We start from the raw sequence: 24,139 nt of genomic DNA, 5'->3' as shown, positions 1-24,139 counted from the left end.
AGCAAGAGAAGTATGTTCTGTTTTGTGACAGTCAGAGTGATATTCATCTTGCCAAGAATTCAAGCTATCACTCTCGAACCAAGCACATTGATGTGAGGTACCATTGGATTCGAGATGTCGTGAGTTCCAAGTTGCTAAAACTTGAGAAGATCCATATCGACGACAATGGTTCGGATATGATGACCAAGATATTGCCAAATGAGAAGCTACAAGCATGTTGTAAGGTAGCGGGCATGGCGGTGCCCCCCTCATGAGTCGGAGGGGGAGATTTGTTGGAATATCCTCCTCATGTGGGCTGTGAGGAGATGACCATTTGAAGCCTTTTAGGCATCCCAAAGAGGTGCATAAGCCCACTACCCATTAGGGTTATGACCAAGGGTCATTTTGGACTTTGCACATGTGTGGATGGGGATGCTTTACCCTCCATCCAGCAGCCACCACCAAGAGTGACGAAAATCAGTTCATCCTCCAAGAGAGAAGATGAGAGAAAACCAAGAGAGCAAGGGAAGAAGAGGAAGATTGAAGGAAGAAGCAAGGGGGCTCCTCCCCAAGGTTGTGAAGGTCCAGATCCACTACCTTGTCTCCTTCAAGTTTCGGTTCCACCATCTTTGGTGAGATGGTTTCAATCCCTAGTTCTTGAACCCCAATCTTGTTGTGTTCATCCAAGATTCGGAAATCTTGATGTATGAGATCATCTAGTGCTTTCTAGAGAAGAACTTGTTGTATCTCACATTTGATAATAGTGGAAGAGGATTTGGGTGGCTTCGGCCCGTGGTTTTCCCCTCAAGTTGAGGGGTTTTCCACGTAAAAATCTGGTGTCTCTTTGTTGATGTTTGATGCTGTCCAGAAACTTACTCCTACCACAAGACACTAGGCTAAGGAGTGTCTTGCCTGCTGAGTAACATTTTCTGCCTCCATATATGCTGCTGCATATGTTTTCCTTCCGTGCTAAGCAACAATCCTTGAATTAGTACATGATGTGGTGCTGAGATTACTTGTTTCCGCTGCAGTTATCAGTTAACCACAAGTGCATTTGTGTGCTAATTCCCACCAAAGAGTAATAAAACAAGCCGAGATGTAAAAGGCTTGTTTTTAGCTGTTTGGTTTGTGTTGCCTCGGGTCATGGTTATAAGTTGGTTAGGCTGCAGCTCGAGGACAAGCTGCATGTCTAGGTGAGTTGTAGTGTTATAGTACGTAATGGGCCTAATGAGCCTAGGTTGGTAGTATAGCCCATTAGTCTTAGGGTTAATTAAAGATAAATGTCGCTTGCTTAGAGGTCAAGTAAGCTTTGCTTGGGAGTCAAGTAAACCTCTTTATATAAAGAGAGGAGATGTATCAATCTAATCAAGCAAGAATTAAGAAGGAAATTCCTTCCATCTTGCCCGGTCGTGGGCAAAAGGCCCCCGGCCGGCTCTCTCGCGCCCTCCTTCTAGCAGCACCATAACAATAGGAATGTGCTTTTTTTTCTAAAAAGTTGGGCGCCGTCCAATAGCAATTTCTGGATATTAGGGTGCTTAAAATCAGACAACAGCAGCACATAAAGCCAGCATGAAGTCTGGTAGTGCATTTCAAGTATTTAAAACATGGCAGACTGCTTAAAATCTGTTCAAAAAATCACACCATTGTTTCTGCTTAAGGCAAGGGGCGTGTTGCTGTCGGATTTCTCGGGCCAAGCAGCATTGCGCGCTGGACATCTTGTAGAAACTAGAAACCTGAAAGTGCAATGTAATGACAAGCAACTGATGGAGCAAAAGAGGCCATCCAATCCAAGGGAGGAAGACTCTCCTTGTACAAGTTGCAGAATCACTCAGAGACGAAACGAAGTGCCCCAGAAAGCTAAGTTCAATGCTAAAGGCTCTCTTTCTTCTTGTCATAACCGTCACTGGAAGAAACGCCAGCAGCTGATGTACCCTGCCAAAAGTGAATATGGGTCAGAATATCAAATACAAGAAGCGCTCGCAACTTTCGTCCCATGTGAGGCAGCATGCAAAATTCTGATGAAAAATAAGGTGACATATCAGATATCGATGTTCCTCTCTAACAGGAAACACGGGACACAATGTTGCTAAATTTCAAGACAGGAATCAGAACAATACAGATGAAAATGAAAATTTGTGACAGAATAATCTTCTAGGCTACTCACAAATTCTTTGTTTTAGAACTCTAGCTTGTAACTTAATCTACTGTTCATAGGTATATGGAATAGAACAAGAAGAAGAAGAAGAAACCAGTGAATAGTTACTTATGCACAATCAAAGTAACAAAATCCCATGCTCAATTAGCACAACTATGCTCATCGCTCAGCATGTACAAAATATTCCACCAAACATGAAACTGAAAATGCATGCAAGAAAATGGACAGACAGTAGGATAAGTTGCTTAGTTCTGAAGATAAGTTAATAGGCTTCATAATTACAGCAAATGAGACCAGTACGACACAACAGAAACAAGAAACAAGAACTATAAAGGTTGCTGAAAACATGGATAATTTAGAAGTTAGAGCCCATGCAAAAGTTCACCTGATCCAATATTCTAATACTAGAGATGTTATCCATTGCCTGCTTCACGACCTATACGGAAGACAACTTTGTCAAATATGGCATATTTCACCAACAATAGTAAATAGTGTTAGTGCATCAATAAATGCAAGCACACTGTCACACTGTACCTTAATCATGTGTTTTATCTTACTTGAACGAGCCATTAACTTCTGCTGCTCCCGATTCTGCTCCACCCAATTAAGCCTCCGGACAGACAATGGCTATTAGATAATTGCAAGAAACTTGTTAACGCCATAGTTACAATGCACTTAAAATATTATTATGCATTTGGCCTTAGATAATTATTAATGTTTTGAACTAACACGGAAAAGGTGTGATAACATGTGTTCTATCATTTGAGGAGAGAATTACCTGATCTGGATTATCTGGTTTGCGCTGCAACAGCTGATTGAGTTCCGTGAGTACATGTTCTGCAATGTTATATTGCTTATTCTGCAAAAACTTGCACATTTTACTCGATGTTTCTGTGAGTTCCTACAAAATAGCAAATTAGTAGTTTGTCAAATCTTAAAATAATAATATTCATCAAGGCTTAATAATAACAGTCTGGCACACATACAAGTAAGTCATGCTCAAATTTGTGGATCTGGCTCCGCACATCCGCATCCTTGCCAAGCATACACTTCCATGTCTCCCACTTCTTCAATTCCCAGCCTTCCCGCTGTTTTGGTCTACGTACAATTCCAGCCTTCTTGTAGACATCTAAACGTACAAGTGACTTCACACAAATGTAGGATTGCATGTTGCATGGCTTGCGGGGACTGAAATCCAACAGGTGTACCCACTCTGGTTAACATCAAAGTTCTCACCGAACAACTCACATGAACATACATTATTGCTGCAGGATCCTATCCCTGTGGACAAAATGTGGACCTGGAATATAATTTGGTGAGTACTTAATATTGTACTTCTGACTCCACCTTTGTTGCACTACCGTGTTGTCAAGTGTCCATATCTGCATCTCACCAAGAGCAGTTCCGGGATCATAACGACTTGTTTGAGCAGTTACTATACATATTTTCCCACCTATATCTCTGATCCAGAACTTACGAGGACCGTAACGATCATGATCTTCATGTGCTGCTGGCAGTTGTATCGTTGCAAAACTTTCTTCCCTGAGTGATCAAAGGAAATAACTGCATGCTGCCAGCTAGCTAACATGTCTTCAGTTAACCAATACATTTTGCCATCAACATTGACAATTCCAGAGTTTCTCACAATGATCAAGCTAAGAGCTTCTGGGGTTCGGATATCTTTCCATTTCTCATCACCAAGCGTGTAAACTTGAATGACACCGAACCTATCTTTATTATGGGGGCGGCCCTTAACACAATCACCAAGGAAGTGTGTAATCTTGTATTCTTTTGTCACGGGATGAAATCCAAAGCTGTAGAAAGAGAAGTGATCACCTTTAACATTCTTCGCAGGTTTCTCAAGATGGAGACATTCACCAGTTGCAAGGTTAGCTATCTTGATAGTTGATGTCTTTGTGTATAAGCCAAGGGTCCATTGCATGAACCAAAAAGGAAATCATCAGGCCCAATCACTGGCACTGCATATGTCGATGGCGACCAGGCTTCGTCAACCAGTATAGCAATAGCATCACTAGGGTAGGGCCTGCCTGAGGCTGACTCTTGCGGGAAGAACAGAAGGGCATCTCGGGGCGCACACTGGAGGTGTGATGCGACAAACTGTGGATCCTAGATGAAGTTGTGCCAGTGCTTGCAGACACCAACGCACCTCAACAAAGTGCTGACTGGAAGCCTCAAAAATATCCGCTCAATGAGGTCTTCTGGGAGACTGTTTATAATGCATTCCTCATTTCTTTGCTTCTTTGCTTTGGTTTCCTCAGAAATCAAAGCAGGCAAAATCTAGACTCCCAAGGAGACCTAGGCACCGAATCCTTATGCAAACACACATACAAAAAACAATAGGGCAAACTCTGTAAAGATTATGATTAACAGTAATTTGCTGGCAAGTGACATCAAGTTTAGGTAAAGTTTATCAGATGTTTTAAGTTTATCTACTGAGAATGGGTAAAGAAAGAAATAAGTGGCGGATCTGTGGCAAATATGGAGCCTTGTATGGCCATTGACTAATAATTGTAAGCACATCAATATACGTATGTTCCGAAAATGTTCTCGCTCCAGAGATTGTAGTCGTCGCTAGGTGGTCTACAGACCTGGATGTAATTTTTACTTCTAGTGTTTTTTGTACTACCTTGACAGTTGATGAATAGATCGGAAGTTTTCGCGCAAAAAAAAAAACTAGTTTAAAACTAAAGGCAGGGTCAAGTGCACCACCACAACACATGCCCTGACCGACTCTTTGCACAGCAGAATGTGTGCATCAGCGCAACAACCGTACAACATAGAAATAGTTTACACTGAAGCATCGGACAGAACAAGCAAACTGTGCATTTGGCGTTGGGAAAGGCGCACGAATCCGGATCAGCCAGCAAAAACTGCATCAGCGACAAAGAGAACCGGCCGTGGACAGCAATTTCGGCACCAGTTATAAGTTCCAGCTACGGCGGACATCAATTTCTGCCATTTTGTGAGTTTCGGGTAATACGCGGAGCAGGCAGTAAGAGTAAATGGCACTGGCGGTCCGAGAACTTGTGCTGCGGGTGCACTTAAATTACGGTACTTGCAAACTGAAAAAACCCGTCATAGAACTTGCATTGCGGGTGCAGATAGGTCACATATGACATCTGAATCGGCCAGCTGCCCGGTTTTCGAGAAAAATCCGTCATAGAACTTGCGTTGCGGGTGCAGATAGGTCACATTTCAAATTTTTCGTTTATGGACATTTTTTTAAAGTCACGAATCACAAAGTTTTTTAATAAATATTTTTTAATTTATCGTTCGAGAACATTTTTTTAAAGTCGTGAATCACATTTTTTTAAAATGTTCACAACTTAAAAAAATGTTCGCGAATCACAAATATTTTACAAATTTATCATTCTCGACCATTTTTTAAAGTCGTGAACAAATAGTTTTCAAATTAATCGTTCATGAACATTTTCAAATTTATTGTTCGAAATATTTTCAAATTTTTCGTTCGTGGACATTTTTTAAAATCACGAATCACAAATATTTTTAATAAATATTTTTAAATTTATCGTTCTCGACCTTTTTTTTAAGTCGGGAATCACAAATATTTTTTTAAATGCTCACAACTTTAAAAAAATGTTCGCGAATCACAAATATTTTTCAAAATTATCGTTCTCGACCATTTTTTTAAAGTTGTGAACAAATAGTTTTCCAATTAATCATTCACGAACATTTTCAAATATATCATTCCAAAACATTTTCAAAATTTTCGTTCCTGGACATTTTTTTAAAGTCACGGATCACAAATATTTTTAATAATTATTTTTTAATTTATCGTTCGCGCACATTTTTTTAAAGTCGCGAATCACAAATATTTATTTTTAAAAGTTCGTGGATATTTTTTTAAAGTCGTGAATAAATAGTTTTCAAAGTTATCATTCACGAACATTTTTTTAAAGTCACGAATCACATATATTTTTAAAGTCGTGAACAAATTTATCGCGCTTGACCGTTAGAGGGAGAAAACCAGGCAGCTGGCCGATCCAAATGACCTGTGTGACCTATCTGCACCCGTAATGCAAGTTCTATAACGGGTTTTTCCGATTTGCAAGTACCGTGACTTAAGTACACCCACAGCGCAAGTCATCGGACCGCCAGTGCCATTTACTCAGGCAGTAACATAATGATACCATGAATTAGTTGATTCTCGAAACATGTTTTCTGAGCGTAAATCTGGCAACCTATGCCGAGAAATGCGAGGGCGTTAGGGCGCGCGAGCACTCGGCGAAGGGAAAACGCACGGCCCAGCACCAGGGCGCGCGAGCGCGGCCTGAGTGGCCGGGGAAGGGAGCATAGGAATGCCTACTGATCCTCAATGGCCTAACAAAAAAAAGTCTACTGATCCTTAAAAAAAAGGAATGTCTACTGCTTCTAAAGAAAACCTGACTATACAGGTACAAGTTGGCATGAATGTCGGTGATCTGAACTTTCTTCTCGGGCTAGGCATTTATAAGGCGTGAATTTTATTTTACTTTGCAAAAAGCAAAATGTCTAAGAAGAAGAGGTCTTGAAAATGTTGCTTGTCTACAAATCTTGCGAGGAGATGTGGAACAGAGTTATGGCCGCACTAGATGGCAGGGCGCGGATCCTAAATGTTATGGAGCTGCCAGGGACTGGGGTATGCATTTGCCATTTTTTTCAGTTTGATTGCTACTGCATCGTCCATTCCGTTCAGAAAATCGTTTAATGTTATGTTGCCGATCAGAGGTCACGATTACCGGAGGTTTTAGTGCTGCTTTTAAAAACACAATCGTGGCTCGTGACTTGCTTCTCTCTATAGTAGTTTTGCTTGCTCGGCTGCACCGGCTTCACGGACAAGAGCTTACTGATCGCCTGCACTTCTACTACTCCAACCCTCCCAATTTCTGAGTCCCTACCTCTCTACTTCATCAGGCCTTCCACGTTCTCCTTCCAGATCCAGTCGACAAGACGGAATGAGCTAGGGTTTTGTGTGGTGGACGACCATGTGCCCTAGAACACACACAAGGTGTGAGCAGAAGGTCAGATTATTGACAGGAAACAACAGGGAGGGACAAGACGATATCCGGAGACCTAGTAGCACAGGACGGCGGTGACATCAAAACCTAGCACGGCGAAGGTTTAAATCACGGCGCCAAGTGTATACCGTGAGAACTGGATCAGCAACGACACAGAAAACCAGTATTAAGTCTGGTAGCGTGTCTCAAGTTTTTAAACATGGCAAAGTGCTTAAAATCTATTCATAAAATGAACCACTCTTTCTGTTCGAGGTAAGGAGCAATGTTCCAGTCGGATCTCTAAGGGCCAAGCAGCATTGTGCCCTCGACATTTGTAGAAACCACAAACTTGAATTGCAATGCAATGACAAGCAACTGATGGAGCAAGAGGCCGAATCGGCGCGCGGACAATGGTTGCGCACGTCCAATCCAAGGGAGCAAGAATCTCCTTGTAGAACTTGCAGAATCTCTCAGGACGGAACAGAGACAATTAGTAAGAACTGCCCCAGGAAAGCCAGGTTTAATGCTGAAGGCTCCCTTGTTCCTCCTTGTCAGGACCGTCACTGGAAGAGGCGCCACCAACTGACGCATCCTGCCAAAAGTAAACGTGGATCAGGATATCAAAACCAGAACAATACAGATTAAAACAAAATTTTGTAGTGGATGATAAAAATAATCTTCTTGGCTACTACTCACAAAGTTCTTTGTTTCAGATCTCCATTCTTGTAACTTAATCTGCTGTTCACAGGTATATGGAATAGCTCAATCTATCATGCCTCTCTTATAGTTACTTAACAACAACAGAAACATCTGAATAGTTACTTATGCACCATCAATGTAAGATATTTCAGTGCTCGATTAGCACAAGCACAAGTGCACAACCATGCTCACTGCTCAGCATGTACAAAGTATTCCATCAAACAATGAGACTCGAAATGCATGCAAGAAAATAGATAGACAGTAGGCTAAGTTGCTTATTTCTGAAGATAAGTTAATAGGCATCGTAACTACAGCAAATGAGACCAGCAGGCCAGAACAGAAACGAGAACTGGAAGGTTGTTGCTGAAAACATGGATAATTTAGAAGTCAAGTAAGAACCAATGCAAATTTACCTGATCCAACATATCCTGTGCCTGCTGCACAACCTATAGGAAGGACAACTTTGTCAAATGTGGCATATTTCACCAACAGAAGTAAATAATGTTAGTACATCAACAAATGTGAGCACACTAACACACTGTACCTTGATCATGTCTTCCGTCTTACTTAAACGAACCTCTAACTTCCGCTGGGCCTGACTGTACTCCACCCAATTAAGCCTCCTGATGGACCTTAGCTATTGGACACTTGCAAGACACTTGTTAACACAGTAGTTACAATGCACTTAAAATATTATCATGCATTTGGCCTAACTAATTATAAACGTTTTGAACAAACATGTGAAAAGTGTGGTAACATACATTCTATCATTTCAGTAAAAAAAATTACCTGATCTGGATTATCTGGTTTGTGCTGCAACACCTGTTTGAGTTCCGTGAGTACATGTTCTGCTATGTTATGTTGCTTATCCTTCAAAAACTGGCACCTTTTCCCCATTGTTTCTGCGACTTCCTACAAAATGGCAAACTAGCAGTTTGTCAAATCTTAAAATGATAATTAATATTCATCAAGGCCTAATAATAACAGTCTGGCCAACATACAAGTAAGTGGTCTCAAATTTGTGCATCCGGCACTGCAAATCCGCTAACTTGCTAAGCCTACGCTTCCATGTCTCCCACTTCTTCAACTGCCAGCCTTCCCACTGTTTTGGTCTACGTACAATGCCAGCCTTCTTGTATACATCTAAATGGACAAGTGACTTCACACATATGTAGGATTGCATGTTGTACGGCTTGCGGGGGCTGAAATCTAACAGGTTTACCCCCTTACACAGGTTAACATCAAAGTTCTCGCCGAACAACTCATACGCATATACGTTATCGCTGCAAAGTTGTGCGAGGATCCTATCCCTGTGAACAAAATGTGGACCTGGAATGTAATTTGGTGGGTTCTTAATATTGTATTTCTGGCTCCACCTTTGTTGCTCTACCGTGTCGTCGAGTGTCCAGATCTGCAACTCACCAGCAAGAGCTTTGGGACCATAACGACTTATTTGAGCAGTTACTATACATATTTTCCCATCTATATCTCTGATCCAGAACTTGCGAGGACCAAAATAATAATGATCTTCACGTGCTGCAGGCAGTTGAATCATTGCAAAACTTTCTTCCCTGAGATCAAAGGACATAACTGCATGCTGCCAGCTAGCTAACATTTCTTCAGTCAACCAATACATTTTGCCATCAACATTGATAACTCCAGAGTTTCTTACACTGATCAAGCTAAGAGCTTCTGGAGTTCGGATATGTTTCCATTTCTCATCACCAAGCGTGTAAACTTGAATGGTGCTGAACCTGTCTTTATTATGGGGGCGACCCTCAACACAATCACCAAGGAAGTGTGTAATCTTGTATTCTTTTGTCACAGGATGAAATCCAAAGCTGTAGAAAGAGAAGTGATCACCCTTCACATTCTTCGCAGGTTTCTCAAGATGTAGACATTCACCAGTTGCAAGGTTAGCTATCTTGATAGTTGATGCCTTTGTGTATAAGCCAAGGAGTCCATTGCATGAACCAAAAAGGAAATCATCAGGCCCAATCACTGGCACTGCGCATGTCGATGGCGACCAGGCTTCATCAATTAGGATAGCATCACTATGGTAGGGCTCGCCTGAGATCGACTCTTGCTGGAAGAACAGAAGGACATCTCGGGGCGCACACTGAAGGTGTGATACGACAAACTGTGGATCACGGATGAAGTTGTGCCAGTGCTTGCAGACACTGACGCACCTCAACAAAGTGCTCACTGGAAGCCTCAAAAATATCCGCTCAATGAGGTCCTCTGGGAGACAGTTTATAATGCATTCATCATTTCTTTGCTTCTTTGATTTGATTTCCTCAGAAGCCATAGTAAGCAAAATGTAGTCTCCCGGGGAAACCTAGGTACCGAATCCTTCTGCAAACAGACATAAAAAAAAGGCCAAACTGTGTAAAGATTATGATTAAACTAAGAGTAATATGCTGGCAAGTGACATGAAGTCCAGGTAAAGTTTAACAGATGTTTAAGTTTATCTACTGAGAATGGGTAAATAAGGAATTAAGTAGCGGACAGCAAATATGGAGCCTTGTGTGGCCATTGACTAAATAATCATTAGCAAATCAATATACATATGATGCCTAAAATGTTGAAAAATCAAGCTGGTTTAAAACTAATTAAAGGCATGGTCAAGTACACATATCAACATGCAGATGAAATACAAAGTGAGTACTACACCACCACAACACGCCCTGAATATGACTCTCTGCACAGCAGAATGTGTGCATGAGCGCGAAAACCATGCAGGTTAGAAATAGTTTACACTGAAACATTGGACAGAACAAGCAACCGGTGCATTTGGCATTGGGAAAGACGGCACGAATCCGGATCAACCAACCAAAACTGCATCAGCGACAAAGAGACCCGGCAGCTGTGGACAGAAATTTCTGCACCATTTATAGGTTTCAGTGGCTACGGTGGACAGCAATTTCTGCACCATTTGTAAGTTTCAGTGACTACGGTGATATGCAGATGTCTAAACAGAGAGTAGCATAATGGTACCGTGAACCAGTTGATTCCGAGACATGTTTTCTACTTCTAATCTCTACCTCTGCGCAGCCATGTGAGGGCGGAAAAAAAAGGAGGTCCGAGCTTACCGCCACCGCGTCGAACTGCACGCCGCCGAGAACCAAAGACCACCTCGCCTCCTCTCCCCTCCCTCGAGCACGCGAGTCGCGCGACCTCGCTTCGCCGGCGGAGGCTCCTCTCCCGCCGCAACCGCAGCCGCACCGCACCGCACGGGCGGTCTGTGTCTAGCTAGGGTTAGAGCGGGGAAATGGAGATTGGGGATTTTGAGGATTCGCGGTTCGCGCACCACAAATCGTTTTTTACCTGCCGCGCGGTCGGGTCGGGCGGGCACCCCCACCCAGCAAAACGAAAGCGAGCGCGGCCCAGCACAAAGCAAAGGGCCCAGCCAAACGGCCTTTCCCGATGGAACAAGAGACAGCTCCAACCCCAAAATGCCTCAAAAAAAAAAAAGAGCTCCAACCCCAAAAAAAACTTGTGATTTTTTTGTGTGGAAATTTGACACACTAGTTTTTTTTAGCTTAATTTGATACAGTATTGGCTCGAAAGCTTCTCAGCCGAGAAATTCAGAAGCTCTGAGCTTCCTTTTTTTAGCCTGAACCTACTTGAAACGTGTGCTTCCAGCGGTACCCGCCACTGCTCAGACAATATTATGCGTCTATTTTTAGAAAAAAAAAGCGCACACACACAAAATTACTGCGAAAAAACAGCCTCTATAAGTCAAGATCCCACCATATGCTGCATTACTCTTTGTCCATATGAACTCCAACTCAGACAGCAGAAAATGATCTCACGACTAAAAATGATAGGTGTGATGAATACTCTAGAGACGATCGGGTTGACAGCTATGCAGAGGAACCATATGATCTGCACCAACCAATGGCCAAAATTTGTGGACTGTCACCCTATAACTGAACGGACAACACTCGTTTTGTAAGCGAGTTCTCACGTGATTCATCAAGACCATGGCAATGGTATAATGCAAAGATGACATAATTGCTTCCATTGCCTTGAGTGATTTTCTTCAGAAAAAAAGACACTGCTTCAAAAATTGGAAACTTACATAACATTAGTATGGGAGGCAATTGTAATTCATGCACAAACAAGGTTGGTTTTGCATGCCGAGACGTTCTCTGAAACTTCAGTAGATGTTCATAGTGGCAATAGTCGGTTCAGACGTTCGAACATAGCAGCAGATAGATAGATGTCAGATACATAAACCACCGGCTTACTGGCTGGAAAAGCTAGCAATCACTCGGGACTAAAAAGATGCAATAGCTGGACCATAGTAGGAAGAGTCTAAGCGACCTAAGAAGAATGCCATGATAAGTTCTCAAGTCCCAGGTTTGCATCATCTTACCCAGTACAAAAGGGAAACACCATTAACTCGGTAACTAGGCATTCTCGGCCCAAAAGAAAGAAAAAGCTTAGCAAAATACGCATTCGTTCCAGGTTGGCGCATTTTTAGCCTTCAGACGTTCCAGAATGTTTTCGCCCTCTGCTCACTCAGAGGACACTAATGCACAAGCACAGCCCATTTTGCATTCGAAAACATACTTTGGTTGGAGACAGTTTGGCAGATTAGTCCACACAACATCAGATGCATATCGTGAGAACTAATAAGAGAACTACAGCGCAGAGAGCCAGCATGAAGTCTTGACACTTAATCCCAAGTATTTAAAACATTGCAAATCACATCATTATTCCTGTTTAAGGCAAGGCCATCGTTCCTGTTGGATCTCTCGGCCAAGCGGCATTTTGCGCCGAACATTTATAGAAACTAGAAACCTGAAAGTGCAATGTAATGACAACGAGCAACTGATGGAGCGAGAGGCTAAATCGGACTACGAACAACGGCTGCGCACATCCAATCCAAGGGGACAAGAGCCTCCTTGGCAGAGGTTACAGAATCTCTCTGGATGAAATAGAGACAATAACAAGAAGTGCCCCAGATAGCTAAGTGCAATTTTAAATGTTCTCTTCTTCCTTCTTCTCATCAAGACGGGCAATGGAAGAAGAAGAAGCGCCAGCAGTAGATTTACCCTGCCAAAAGTGAATATGGATCAGGATATCAAATACAAGAAACTGTTCGCTACTTCATCCCATGTGCTAACACGAAACATTTAGAATTCCAATAAAAGAAGAGACATACTATCGTATATCCTCATTGTTCTTCTCTAACAGTAAACAAGGGGCACATTGTTGCTAAATTTCAGGATGAGAAGTTCAAAACCAGAACAATACAGATGAAAGTGAAATTTTGTAACGGATGGTAACAATGATCTTCTTGGCTACTCACTCCATGCTTATGATGATCCATTATAGTTACTGATGCACAATCCGAAAAAAAATCCAATGCTTAGTTAGCACGACTATGCTCATTGCTCATCATGTACAAAGTATTCCAGCAAACATGAAACTGGAAATGCATGCAAGAACATGAAATTTACAGAACTAGGCAACTACTCCCTCCGTTTACAGAAAATGGAGTGAGTACTAGACAAGGCTTACATATGCATGTTGGGTTTGCAATATTAAATAAGAGAATATAGCTTTTTTAGGATGCTGGATATACTCTTTAAAATAAAAGGCATGACATGAAGTTTTTTGACTGCATGTATTTAAACCGTAGTGAATAAATTAATTTCCATACAATGTAAAATATGTGACCCGCTAGATTAAGTGCACGGTGAGTTGAATAAGTAGACAACTTCAATTAAACAAAGTTGCACAGCTGTCAAAAAGTAAAACATACAAGCAGTTGTATAAGATTACGTTTGGTGTGGAAAATAGTCACATTTTAGTGGGCAAGACATTCATTTATTTCTTTCGAGAACATGCAAGTCATTCATTTATATGAATAGAGAACCCAGTTAAGCTGCTTATTTCTGAAAATAAGTTAATTGGCTTCATTATTATGGCAAATGGGACAAGTAGCCAAAAAAGAAACGAGTAACAAGCTGGCAGGTTGTTGCAGAAAACATGGATAATTTAAAAGTTTAAACCCGCAAAAGTTCACCTTATCCGACTTAAAACTTGCAATGATACTCAAGATGTTATCATGTGCCTGCTTCATGACCTATAGGAAGGTCAAGTTTGTCAAATTTGACATACTTCAACAACAGTAGTAAATAATGTTTGCTAGCAAATCAACAAATGCAAGCAAACTGTACCTGAGCCCTTTCTTTCAGTTTCGCTGAACGGGCCATCAACTTCTCATAGTCCTGCTTCTGCTCCACCCAATTAAGCCTCCGGGGGGACTTTGGCTATTGGAAAATTACAAAACACTTGTTAACGCACTAGTTACAACACACTTAAAATAGTTTTGTGGTGTTGGTTGTAATGTATGTCCGGTGGTTGTTAGTTGTGGTCTTGTCTTGAGTGGTCAGTTGTTTAGCCTAGTCTTAGGCCTTGTAACTATATTTTTTCGGTCAAGGCATCAAGATGCAAGCTTTGCGTTTTCTCAAGAAAAAAAATCTTGTTATGCCTTGCCTTATGGATCTTTTTAACTAAAATGTGAAAAGTGTGGTACCCTCGATTCTACCATTTCTGTAGAGAATCACCTGGCTTGGACTATCCGGCATGTCCTGCAACACCTGATTGAGTTCTGCGCGTAGACGTTCTGCTACATCATGTGGCTTATCCTGCAAAGACTGATACATTTTACCCATTTTTTCTGCGTTTCCCTACAAAGTGGCAAGTTAGCGGTTGTCAAAAATTCCAAAATAAGGAACATTCATCCAGGTTGAAGGCTAATAACAGTTTGGCCAACGTACAAATAAGGCATGCTCATGTTTGTGGACACGGCACCGTATATCCTCTGCCTCACGACGCTTACCCTCCCATGCCTTCCACTTCTTCAATTCCCAGCCTACTTGCTGTTTCGGTCTGCGCACAATGCCAGCCTTTTTATATAAATCTAAAGATACAAGTGATTTCACAACGATGTAGGATTGCATGTTGTACATCCAACGGGGTTTGGAATCAAACAGCTTCAACTTCTTGCTCAAATCAATCTCGAAGTTTTCACTAAACAACTCATATGAACACACGCTATTGTAAAGTTGCGTCATGATCCTATCCCTGTGAACAGAATGTGGACCTGGAATGTAATTTGGTGGGTTCTTAATATTGTACTTCTTGCTCCACCTTTGTTGCTCTACCGTGTTCTCAAGTGTCCAGATCTGCAGCTCACCAAGAAGAGCTCTGGGATCATAACGACTTGGTTGAGCAGTTACTATGCATATTTTCCCATGCATTTCTCTGATCCAGAACTTACGAGGACCATAACGATCCTGATCTTCACGCTCTGCCGGCAGTTGTATCGTCGCAAAACTTTCTTCCCTGAGATCAAAGGAAATAACTGCATGCTGCCAGCTAACTAGCATGTCTTCAGTTAACCAATACATTTTGCCATCAACATTGACAACTCCAGAGTTTCTCACACTGATCAAGCTAAGAGGTTCTGGAGTGCGGATATCTTTCCATTTCTCATCACCAAGCGTGTAAACTTGAATGATGTTGAACCTGTCTTTATTATGGGGGCGACCATCAACGCAGTCACCAAGGAAGTGTGTGATCTTGTATTCTTTTGTCACGGGATGAAACCCAAAGCTGTAGAAACAGTAGTGATCACCTTTTACATTCTTGGAAGGTTTCTCAAGATGTAGACATTCACCAGTTGCAAGGTTAGCTATCTTGATCGTTGATGTCTTTGTGTATGACCCAAGAAGGCCATTGCATGAACCAAAAAGGAAATCATCAGGACCAATCACTGGCACCGCATATGTCGACGGTGACCAGGCTTCGTCAATTAGGATAGCATCACTAGGGTAGAGCACGCCGGAAACCAAACCTTGCGGGAAGAACAGAAGAGCATAACTGGGTGCAAGCTGGAGGTGTGATGCGGCAAACTGTGGATCCCGGATGAAGTTCTGCCACTGCTTGCAGACGCCGCGGCACGTCAACAAAGTGCTCACCGGAAGCCTAAAAAATATCCGCTCAATGAGGTCTCCTGGGAGGCGGTTTATGATGCATTCCTCATTTATCTGCTTCTTTGCTTCGGGCTCTTCAGTAACCATGGTGAGCACGCACTGCTGGGGCAGCCGAACTGCCAAACCACTCTGCAAACGCACATTCCAATTAGTGATGCAGTCCCGCAAAAAGAAAAATGATACAGAGCATACTGCTTGGAGTTTGACTTGAAAAATTACTAGACAGAAAGCAGTCATTAAAATTATTTTGCCGGCAAAGAAAGAAGATGAAACATATCCATGTTTGTATCGCTTCCAAATATCTACTGTATTTACCAGCCAATGCGCCAAGGAAGGTAGGTACTGACGGCATCTAAAAAATTCTGCTCTGTTGCAGCGTCCAAAATTTTGACTAGAAAAGTAAATTCGCTTCTTTCGTCTCCACGCTAAAACAATGTTATCAACTACCAAAAGCATAATCTTGCGGTCAAAAGATTAAAGAAACTCTAATGTTATCGTCATCTCTCATGTACCCGAACTGCAGACTAGTGCCAAATCCAAGGAACAATCATGCGCCCTCCCTCCGGCGCCTCAATCCCTCAACTCGGGGCAAGCAGCCAGAAACCCTAGCCGCCGCTGCAGTTACAGATGGAAGGGGCGCGGACGGGAGGGGCGTCGGAGGAGGAGGAAACAGCCCGCAAGCAAGCAAAAGAGGACACGGAGGGGAGTGGAGCACTCACAATCACGGGCGCGATCAGGATCAGGCGAGCTCCGCGGTCGCCGCCATGGGAGGAGGTGACGCGGTGGAAGATTTCCCGCAGGCCCCAAGAGCTGCTGACGAAATGATTTACTGCCGCTCTTTCCCCTCCATTCTCGGCTGCCTTTAGCGGCTTCCGTGATTTCGCCGGGCAGGAAGGAACAGAACAGAGGGGATACAAGTAAAAAAACAAAAAGGGAAGAAGGGGCATTAATTATATGGTAGAGTAGTGTGTATTAGCATGTGGGGCCCAGGTTCGGCCCAGTTAGCGGAACACTTTTTTTTGCGTGCAAGTTAGAGGAAGAGCAGGGGGCGTTTCCTATTTGGCGCCCGTTAGTAGGCATTTTGCAAACGGACGGCTGCAGCCTCCCTCGCTGGGCCGGCCCAACTACCTTATTGTTCTGAAAAATGGTTCATCTTCGTTTTTTTTTCTAAAAAATGTGCTGCGCGTGGGATCAAACTCATGACCTGATCGTTCGAAGGGAGCAACTAGTTAACGAGCGCTCCTTCGGGAGCCTCGCAACAATCAAAGCCACTTGGCATACTTTCAGCCATTCGCCATGTGGCGCGATCTAGGCGCTCCCTCCGGATTTTGTTTTTATTTTTATTTTCCCGCACGCGTTTTCGGCTTTTCCAATGGGTTTTTTCGGGTTTTTTGACATTTTGGTTTTTCATCGGCCTTCCTTAGCTTTTCAATCAAAAAAATGAAAAGGAAAAAAATGCGCAAAAAAACGCGTTTTTTACTTTCGCGAGAGTCACGGCTGTATCTCTCGAAAACGAAAAAAACGCGTTTTTTGTTTTTTTTTGCTTTCACGAGAGTCACGGTTTTGCTTTCGCGAGAGGCACGGCCGTGCATCTTGGAAACGAAAAAAAACACGTTTTCTATTTTTTCCGCAAGAGTCATGGTTTTGCTTCGAGAGGCACGGTTGTGCTTTCGCGAGAGTCACGGCTGTGCCTTCGGAAAGGAAAAAACACGTTTTTTGTTTTCTTTTCTTTCACGAGAGTCACGGTTTTGCTTCCGCGAGAGGCACGATTGTGTTTTCGTGAGAGTCACGGCCGTGCCTCTCGGAAAGGGAAAGAAATGTATTTTCTATTTTTTTTTCTTTCGCGAGAGTCGTGGTTTTGCTTCCGCAAGAGGCACGGTTGTGCTTTCATGAGAGTCACGGCTGTGCCTCCTCGGAAACGAAAAAAACATGTTTTCTCTGGCTTTTTCCTTCGGCGAGAGTCATGGTTTTGCTTCTGTGAGAGGCATGGTTGTGATTTCGTGAGAGGCACGGGCATGCCTCTTTCGGAAAGGGAAAAAACTCATGCTCACGGTTTGGTTTTTTCGTCCCATTTTTTCGTGAAAAAAAAGTTCGTCAAAACCTATCAACATGGGATCTAGTTTTGAAGATCTCGATACGAGGAATCCAACGGTGAAAGCAGTTCAAGATTTGGACACACGGTTTAAGAGGTAAAACGTTTTGAATAAACGGATCTACGGAAAAAGAGAAAACTCCCAGGTTGCGACAAGTGACACGCTGCATGTGCGCCACTTGTCGCAACCAAGAAAACTGAAATGATCTTTGCAACAAGTACTTCTCAATTACTGATTTCATCATTAGAAGGATACGCGACAACCAGCAGGCTACTAACCAGCTTTGTGCACTCTTCGTTCGTTTTCCTCTTGTATTTCTTTGTCAGTTCGTTTTGTTCTTTTTCTTTTTTTCCTTTTTTTCTACTTCATTTCGTTTTTCTTTTATCTTTTTCTTAAATGTGCGGGTTTTTAGTTTGTGAACTTTTTTAAAAAACTGATGAACTTTTTAAAATTAGATGTACTGTTTGTCAAATACGATGATTTTTTTCAAAATTGATGAACTTTTTCAAATTGATGAGCTTTTTTTTCAAAACCAGTGAGCGCCAAACTGCTGAGTCTTTGCGGAAGAGAACCGTGAACGGACTGACCCATTTGGAGCTAGCGAAATCTAGACGCGTAAAAAAATAAAAAATTAACCTCACGAGAAAGCTGTTGCGCAAGGTTCGATCTCCCGCTAGTGGATCCAAACCAGTAGACCAGACAAATTCTAGTCCTATATTTGCAGCGCCCGACTTTAAGAACCAATTTGCATCGCCTGATCAGTTAAAGTGCTAAGTACAACGACAGATCCATTTCGTTATTCAAACTTTTCAACATTTCTTGGGAAAAAATCCTTGATTTTTATAATAATGTTTGAAAATCGTGAACAAATTTAGAAATTTGATTGAACTTTTAAAAGCGTGAAAAATATTGAAAAAATGAACAAAAAGTTTGAATTTTCAAATGATGCTTTTTTGAGAATATACATAGAACATTTTGTGATATACGCCGAACAATTTTGAAGTACGCACTGAACAATTTGTGATATATGCTAAACAAATATTTAAATACACATTGAACAATTGTTGTGATATACGCTGAACAAAAACATTTTTTTAGTATATGTTGAATAACTTTAAAATACACAATGAACAGTTTTTGAAATATGTTGAGCATTTTCTTAATATAGGGTGAGCATTTTCTTAAATATACAATGAACATTTTTGTATATAACATGCAATGAACTGTGTATAATACATGGAAAAAGAGGGGCGTCGGAGGAGGAAACGTCCCGCAAGCTAAAGAGGAGGTCGAGGGGACTAGAGGACTCACAATCATGAGCGCGGTCAGGATCAAGTGAGCTCGGCAGTCACCGCCATGGGAGGACTCTCCACTTGACACGGTGGATGATTTCTCGCAGACCCCAGGTGGTGCTGAAACGATTTTCTGCACTCTTCCCCCTCCTCGTCTGTTTTTGTCGGTTTCCAGGATTTCGCCAAGGAGGAAGGAACATAAAGAGATACTCCTTTCGTCTTAAAATAAGTGTCTCAACTTTAATATAAATGGATGATGTATATAGTAGTGTGTGTGAGCATACGACGGTCGGCCCAGTTAGCGGAACACTTTAGCAAACCGCCATTCTCCGTTGCACTCAAATAAATGCGCTTTTTCACCTAAGGATAAATAGACTTTTCTCTTGAAAAGTAAAAGATAAATAAGTTTTTGTTTTGTTCTCGCAATTTCTACAGGTTTGAGATCCCGCGTATGATGTTAGAACATCTATAGCCAGGCACCCTGAAACCGACGACCGGCACCCCTCATATCCAGTCAAATATGGGGCAGATATGAGGCGCCCGGGCGCGTCCCCGATGTCAAACATGACAACCCTACCCCATCACAAATTGCACCAAACCCACCAAACACTTCCCCTTCCTCCCACCTCCCTCCAACATTTTTCGAGTTCGAGCCCTCGCCAGCCGTCCCCTTGCTCCCCATCATCACCGCCAGTCTCGATCCGCCGCCCTAAATGCCGTCCAGCCCGTCCCCGACCATAGCGACAGAGGTTGTGTGCCTGTGTATGCCTCGTCCGTCAGTGTCGCGTCCTCGGGCTAGTCGGCAAGCCGGAGAACATTCTCCAGAGGAACCACCGACGCCGACAACGAGAGAGGGAAGCAGCGGCGTCGCGGGGAGCGGATGCGGACATGGATGAGCAGTTGTCCCCCCTGCCCGCCCCCGCAGCCACGACCGGAACCCCGCACCCCATCCATCCCACCGCTGACAAGGATTCTGTCGTCGGACCAGGTTGGGATAGAGAAGGATCCGACGTCTGGTTGGGGCATTTCAAAGAGCTTTTCGCCCACGCAGATGCCGCTGGTGGACGTCTGTCACTCGTTGCAACTCATTTGGGCGTGGAGAAGCACGGGCACCGGCGGCGCCCGGGCTGCCCACGACCTGTTCGGCGGAATGACACAACAAGACTAGGTATGTTCTTCTTGCTCTTGTCTGATCAACTTTGCATATGCCATGTTCAATGTTTTGCATAGACCGTTAGTTCATGGATTTTATCAAATCTCAATCCGAGCAAGAATAAGAAGGCAAGGACGACAAAGGCAAGAGGTCCGGCATTCTCAACTTTTCAAGATATCTTGTTGGTCAAAACTTGGTTGGCCACAACAATGAATCCAATACGTGGCACCAAGGAAAAGGGGAACAAGTATTGGGAGAAGATTGGAATGTATATCATTAACAAAAGGAATATGTGCAGCCGCATCGTGTCGTCATCAATTGCAATGTGGGACCTCTCCAACATCGATGGGGAATCATTCAAGGGAAAGTTAACAAGTATGTCAGCTACTACTCACAAGTGATCGGCCATCCTCAAAGTGGGATGGGAGTGGCAACTAGCGTAAGCTACTTGATAACCCACAAATATAGGGGATCGCAACAGTTTTCGAGGATAGAGTATTCAACCCAAATTTATAGATTCGACACAAGGGGGGCCAAAGAATATTTGCAAGTATTAGCAGTTGAGTTGTCAATTCAACCACACCTGCAGATTAATTATCTACAGCAACTTGATCAGTAGCAAAGTAACATGATAGTTTTGATAATAGTGACAACATCAGTAGTAACAGTAACAGTGATAGCAGTATTTTTGTAGCAAGTGCAACAGTAATGATAGCAATGGTAACTTGTCAAGAACAATATAAGATAAATTCGTAGGCATTGGATCGGTAATTTGTTGGATGATATTCATCATGTGACAGTCATAACCTAGGGCGATATGGCACTAGCTCCAGTTCATAAATATAATGTAGGCATGTATTCCGTAAATAGTCATGCGTGTTTATGGAAAGAACTTGCATGACATCTTTTGTCCTACCCTCCCGTGGCAGCGGGGTCCAATTGAAAACTAAGGGATATTAAGGCCTCCTTTTAATAGAGAACCGGAACAAAGCATTAACACATGGTGAATACATGAACTCCTCAAACTACGGTCATCATCGGGAGTGGTCCCGACTATTGTCACTCCAGGGTTGCCGGATCATAACACGTAGTAGGTGACTATAACTTGCAAGATCGGATCTAGAACATGGATATAATGGTGATAACATAAACGGTTCAGATCTGAAATCATGGCACCCAGGCCCAAAGTGACAAGTATTAAGCATGGCAAAGTCATAACAACATCAATCTCAGAACATAGTGGATACTAGGGATCAAGCCCTAACAAAACTAACTAGATTACATGATGAATCTCATCCAACTCCTCACCGACCAGCGAGCCTACGAAGAAATTACTCACTCCCAGTGGGGAGCATCATGGAATTGGCGATGGAGAAGAGTTGATGATGATGAAGAACGAAGATCCCCATCTTCGGAGCCCCAAATGGACTCTAGATCTGGCCTCCCGATGAAGAATAGGAGGTGACAGGGATGTCTACTACACAACCTTCTTCTTGTAGACGTTGTTGGGCCTCCAAGTGCAGAGGTTTGTAGGACAGTAGCAAATATCCCTCAAGTGGATGACCTAAGGTTTATCAATCCATGGGAGGCGTAGGATGAAGATGGTCTCTCTCAAACAACCCTGCAACCAAATAGCAAAGAGTCTCTTGTGTCCCCGACACATCCAATACAATGGTAAACTGTATAGGTGCACTAGTTCGGCGAAGAGATGGTGATACAAGTGCAATATTGATGATAGATAGGTTTTTGTAATCTGAAAATATAAAAACAGCAAGGTAACTAATGATAAAAATGAGCACAAACGGTATTGCAATGCGTTGAAACAAGGCTTAGGGTTCATACTTTCACTAGTGCAAGTTCTCTCAACAATAATAACATAATTGGATCAAATAACTATCCCTCAACATGCAACAAAGAGTCACTCCAAAGTCACTAATAGCGGAGAACAAACGAAGAGATTATTGTAGGGTACGAAACCACCTCAAAGTTATTCTTTCTGATCGATCTATTCAAGAGTCCGTAGTAAAATAACACGAAGCTATTCTTTCCGTTCAATCTATCCTAGAGTACGTACTAGAATAACACCTTAAGACACAAATCCACCAAAACCTTAATGTCACCTAGATACTCCAATGTCACCTCAAGTATCCGTGGGTATGATTATACGATATGCATCACACAATCTTAGATTCATCTATTCAACCAACACAAAGAACTTCAAAGAGTGCCCCAAAGTTTCTACTGGAGAGTCAAGACGTAAACATGTGCCAACCCCTATGCATAAGTTCACAAGGTCACGGAACCCGCAAGTTGATCACCAAAACATACATTAAGTAGATCACGTGAATATCCCATTTGTCACCACAGATAAGCACATGCAAGACATACATCAAGTGTTGAGGATATCACTACTGGGCGTAAACCGGCCTATCTGGGCCGGGTTAACTTCTTCAGTAGTTAACTATGTTGAAACCCAAGAAGGTAGATGAGGGCTCAAGGCCCATAGTCGGTTCAAGGCCTGTAGCCGTAAACCGGCGTTGGTATGTAACTTGTATTGTAAGTTAGGAATAAGTAAAGACCAAACCGGACACAACTATGAGCCGGTATTGGGAATATGTGAACCGACGGGCGTCACCCGTGTATATAAGGGGACGACCCGGCGGCGGTTCAGACAACAGACAACAACTCGAGACTTAGGCGAAGCTTGTTTGCTCCCTAGTCATCGAAACCCCATCAATTCCATCACAACTAGACGTAGGCTTTTACCTTCATCGAAGGGGCCGAACTAGTATAAACTCTCTTGCGTCTCTGTGTCCGCTTTAACCCCTTTAAGCTAACCCGTCGCGATGGCTCCACGACTAAGTCCTTTCTCTAGGACATCTGCCGTGACAAAACCACGACAGTTGGCGCCCACCATGGGGCTATCGCAAGATGGTTTCAAGTTCTTGGAGGGCCGCTTTGAAGGACTCAAGGGCTACGCTGTGGGCCGGATGACTAAGAGTCGTCACGGCAAGCTCTACATCGATGATGCAGGCTGGGGCCCCGAGGCCGGCTCAGTTGAGTACGGGTACCGGGTCCCCTTTGGTGGCATACACGTTTTCATCGGCAAGATTGGAGAACCGGGCCCTGAGCCAGACATTGGCACCGACCTCGTCGAAACGGCTCAGCGTGCGCGATCCGCCCGGGTTAAACCGGCCGTGAAGTGTGCCTTCGTGGGAGTCATCCATGGAGGAAGTTATGAGGATGGATCGGAATCTTGCGGCGAGACCATCATTTATTCCGGCAACGAGTCATCAACCGGAGAAACTGAATCTCTATATCAGCTACAAGATGGCCGGATTGGGGGTTGTTCCGATGGCGACAGTATTCCGGACCCCTCTGATCAACCCAACCGAGTTGGAATATTCATGGCTGGCACACAAGCAGCGCTTCATTCTTCGACCGCTGCGCCAATAACCTCCGGTTCAGTAGCGGCGACAGCTGCCGGGGCAGGAAGCTCTGCACGCCCGCCGGCTCAAGTTCTATCAGATCCATTTGATGCATTGGCTGCGCTCATGGCAGAAGCTAATCCGGCGGATCAGGAAGTCCATAACGCGGAGATTCAAAGGTGAAGGAACAGATCACCCAGGCCAAGGTGGACCTGGCAGCTGAGAATGCCAGGATGACCATGGAGCGGGCCGCTTTAGACGCACAAGCCTACATGCTCATGTTGGACCAGAACGCGTCGCATGAAGT

The 24,139-nt window shown here is 43.2% G+C and overlaps 2 protein-coding genes and 1 pseudogene across 2 annotated transcripts; all 3 read right to left on the bottom strand.

The window, feature by feature from the left end:
- Positions 1-1,848: 1,848 nt before the first annotated feature.
- Positions 1,849-8,404, bottom strand: LOC119299637 (annotated as a pseudogene).
- LOC119301952 (F-box protein At3g07870-like) lies at positions 7,382-11,153 on the bottom strand. Its single transcript, XM_037578965.1, has 6 exons — positions 10,944-11,153; positions 8,853-10,206; positions 8,641-8,763; positions 8,396-8,488; positions 8,265-8,297; positions 7,382-7,744 (listed from the first exon to the last, which is right to left on the bottom strand). Exons 2-3 carry the CDS (start codon positions 10,157-10,159, stop codon positions 8,724-8,726), a joined length of 1,347 nt encoding a protein of 448 aa, XP_037434862.1. The 5' UTR covers positions 10,160-10,206; positions 10,944-11,153; the 3' UTR covers positions 7,382-7,744; positions 8,265-8,297; positions 8,396-8,488; positions 8,641-8,723.
- A 1,375-nt stretch (positions 11,154-12,528) lies between these two features.
- On the bottom strand, positions 12,529-16,768 carry LOC119301951 (F-box protein CPR1-like). The gene is made up of 6 exons (XM_037578964.1): positions 16,586-16,768; positions 14,649-15,995; positions 14,436-14,558; positions 14,046-14,138; positions 13,892-13,951; positions 12,529-12,915 (listed from the first exon to the last, which is right to left on the bottom strand). The coding sequence occupies exons 2-6, from the start codon at positions 15,951-15,953 to the stop codon at positions 12,841-12,843; spliced, it is 1,656 nt and encodes a 551-aa protein (XP_037434861.1). The 5' UTR covers positions 15,954-15,995; positions 16,586-16,768; the 3' UTR covers positions 12,529-12,840.
- Between the last annotated feature and the right edge of the window lie 7,371 nt (positions 16,769-24,139).

Source organism: Triticum dicoccoides, chromosome 5A (genome assembly GCF_002162155.2).
Source record: "Triticum dicoccoides isolate Atlit2015 ecotype Zavitan chromosome 5A, WEW_v2.0, whole genome shotgun sequence".
In the NCBI taxonomy this organism is placed as follows: Eukaryota; Viridiplantae; Streptophyta; class Magnoliopsida; order Poales; family Poaceae; genus Triticum; species Triticum dicoccoides.
This window is presented reverse-complemented; position numbering and strand designations above follow the sequence as displayed.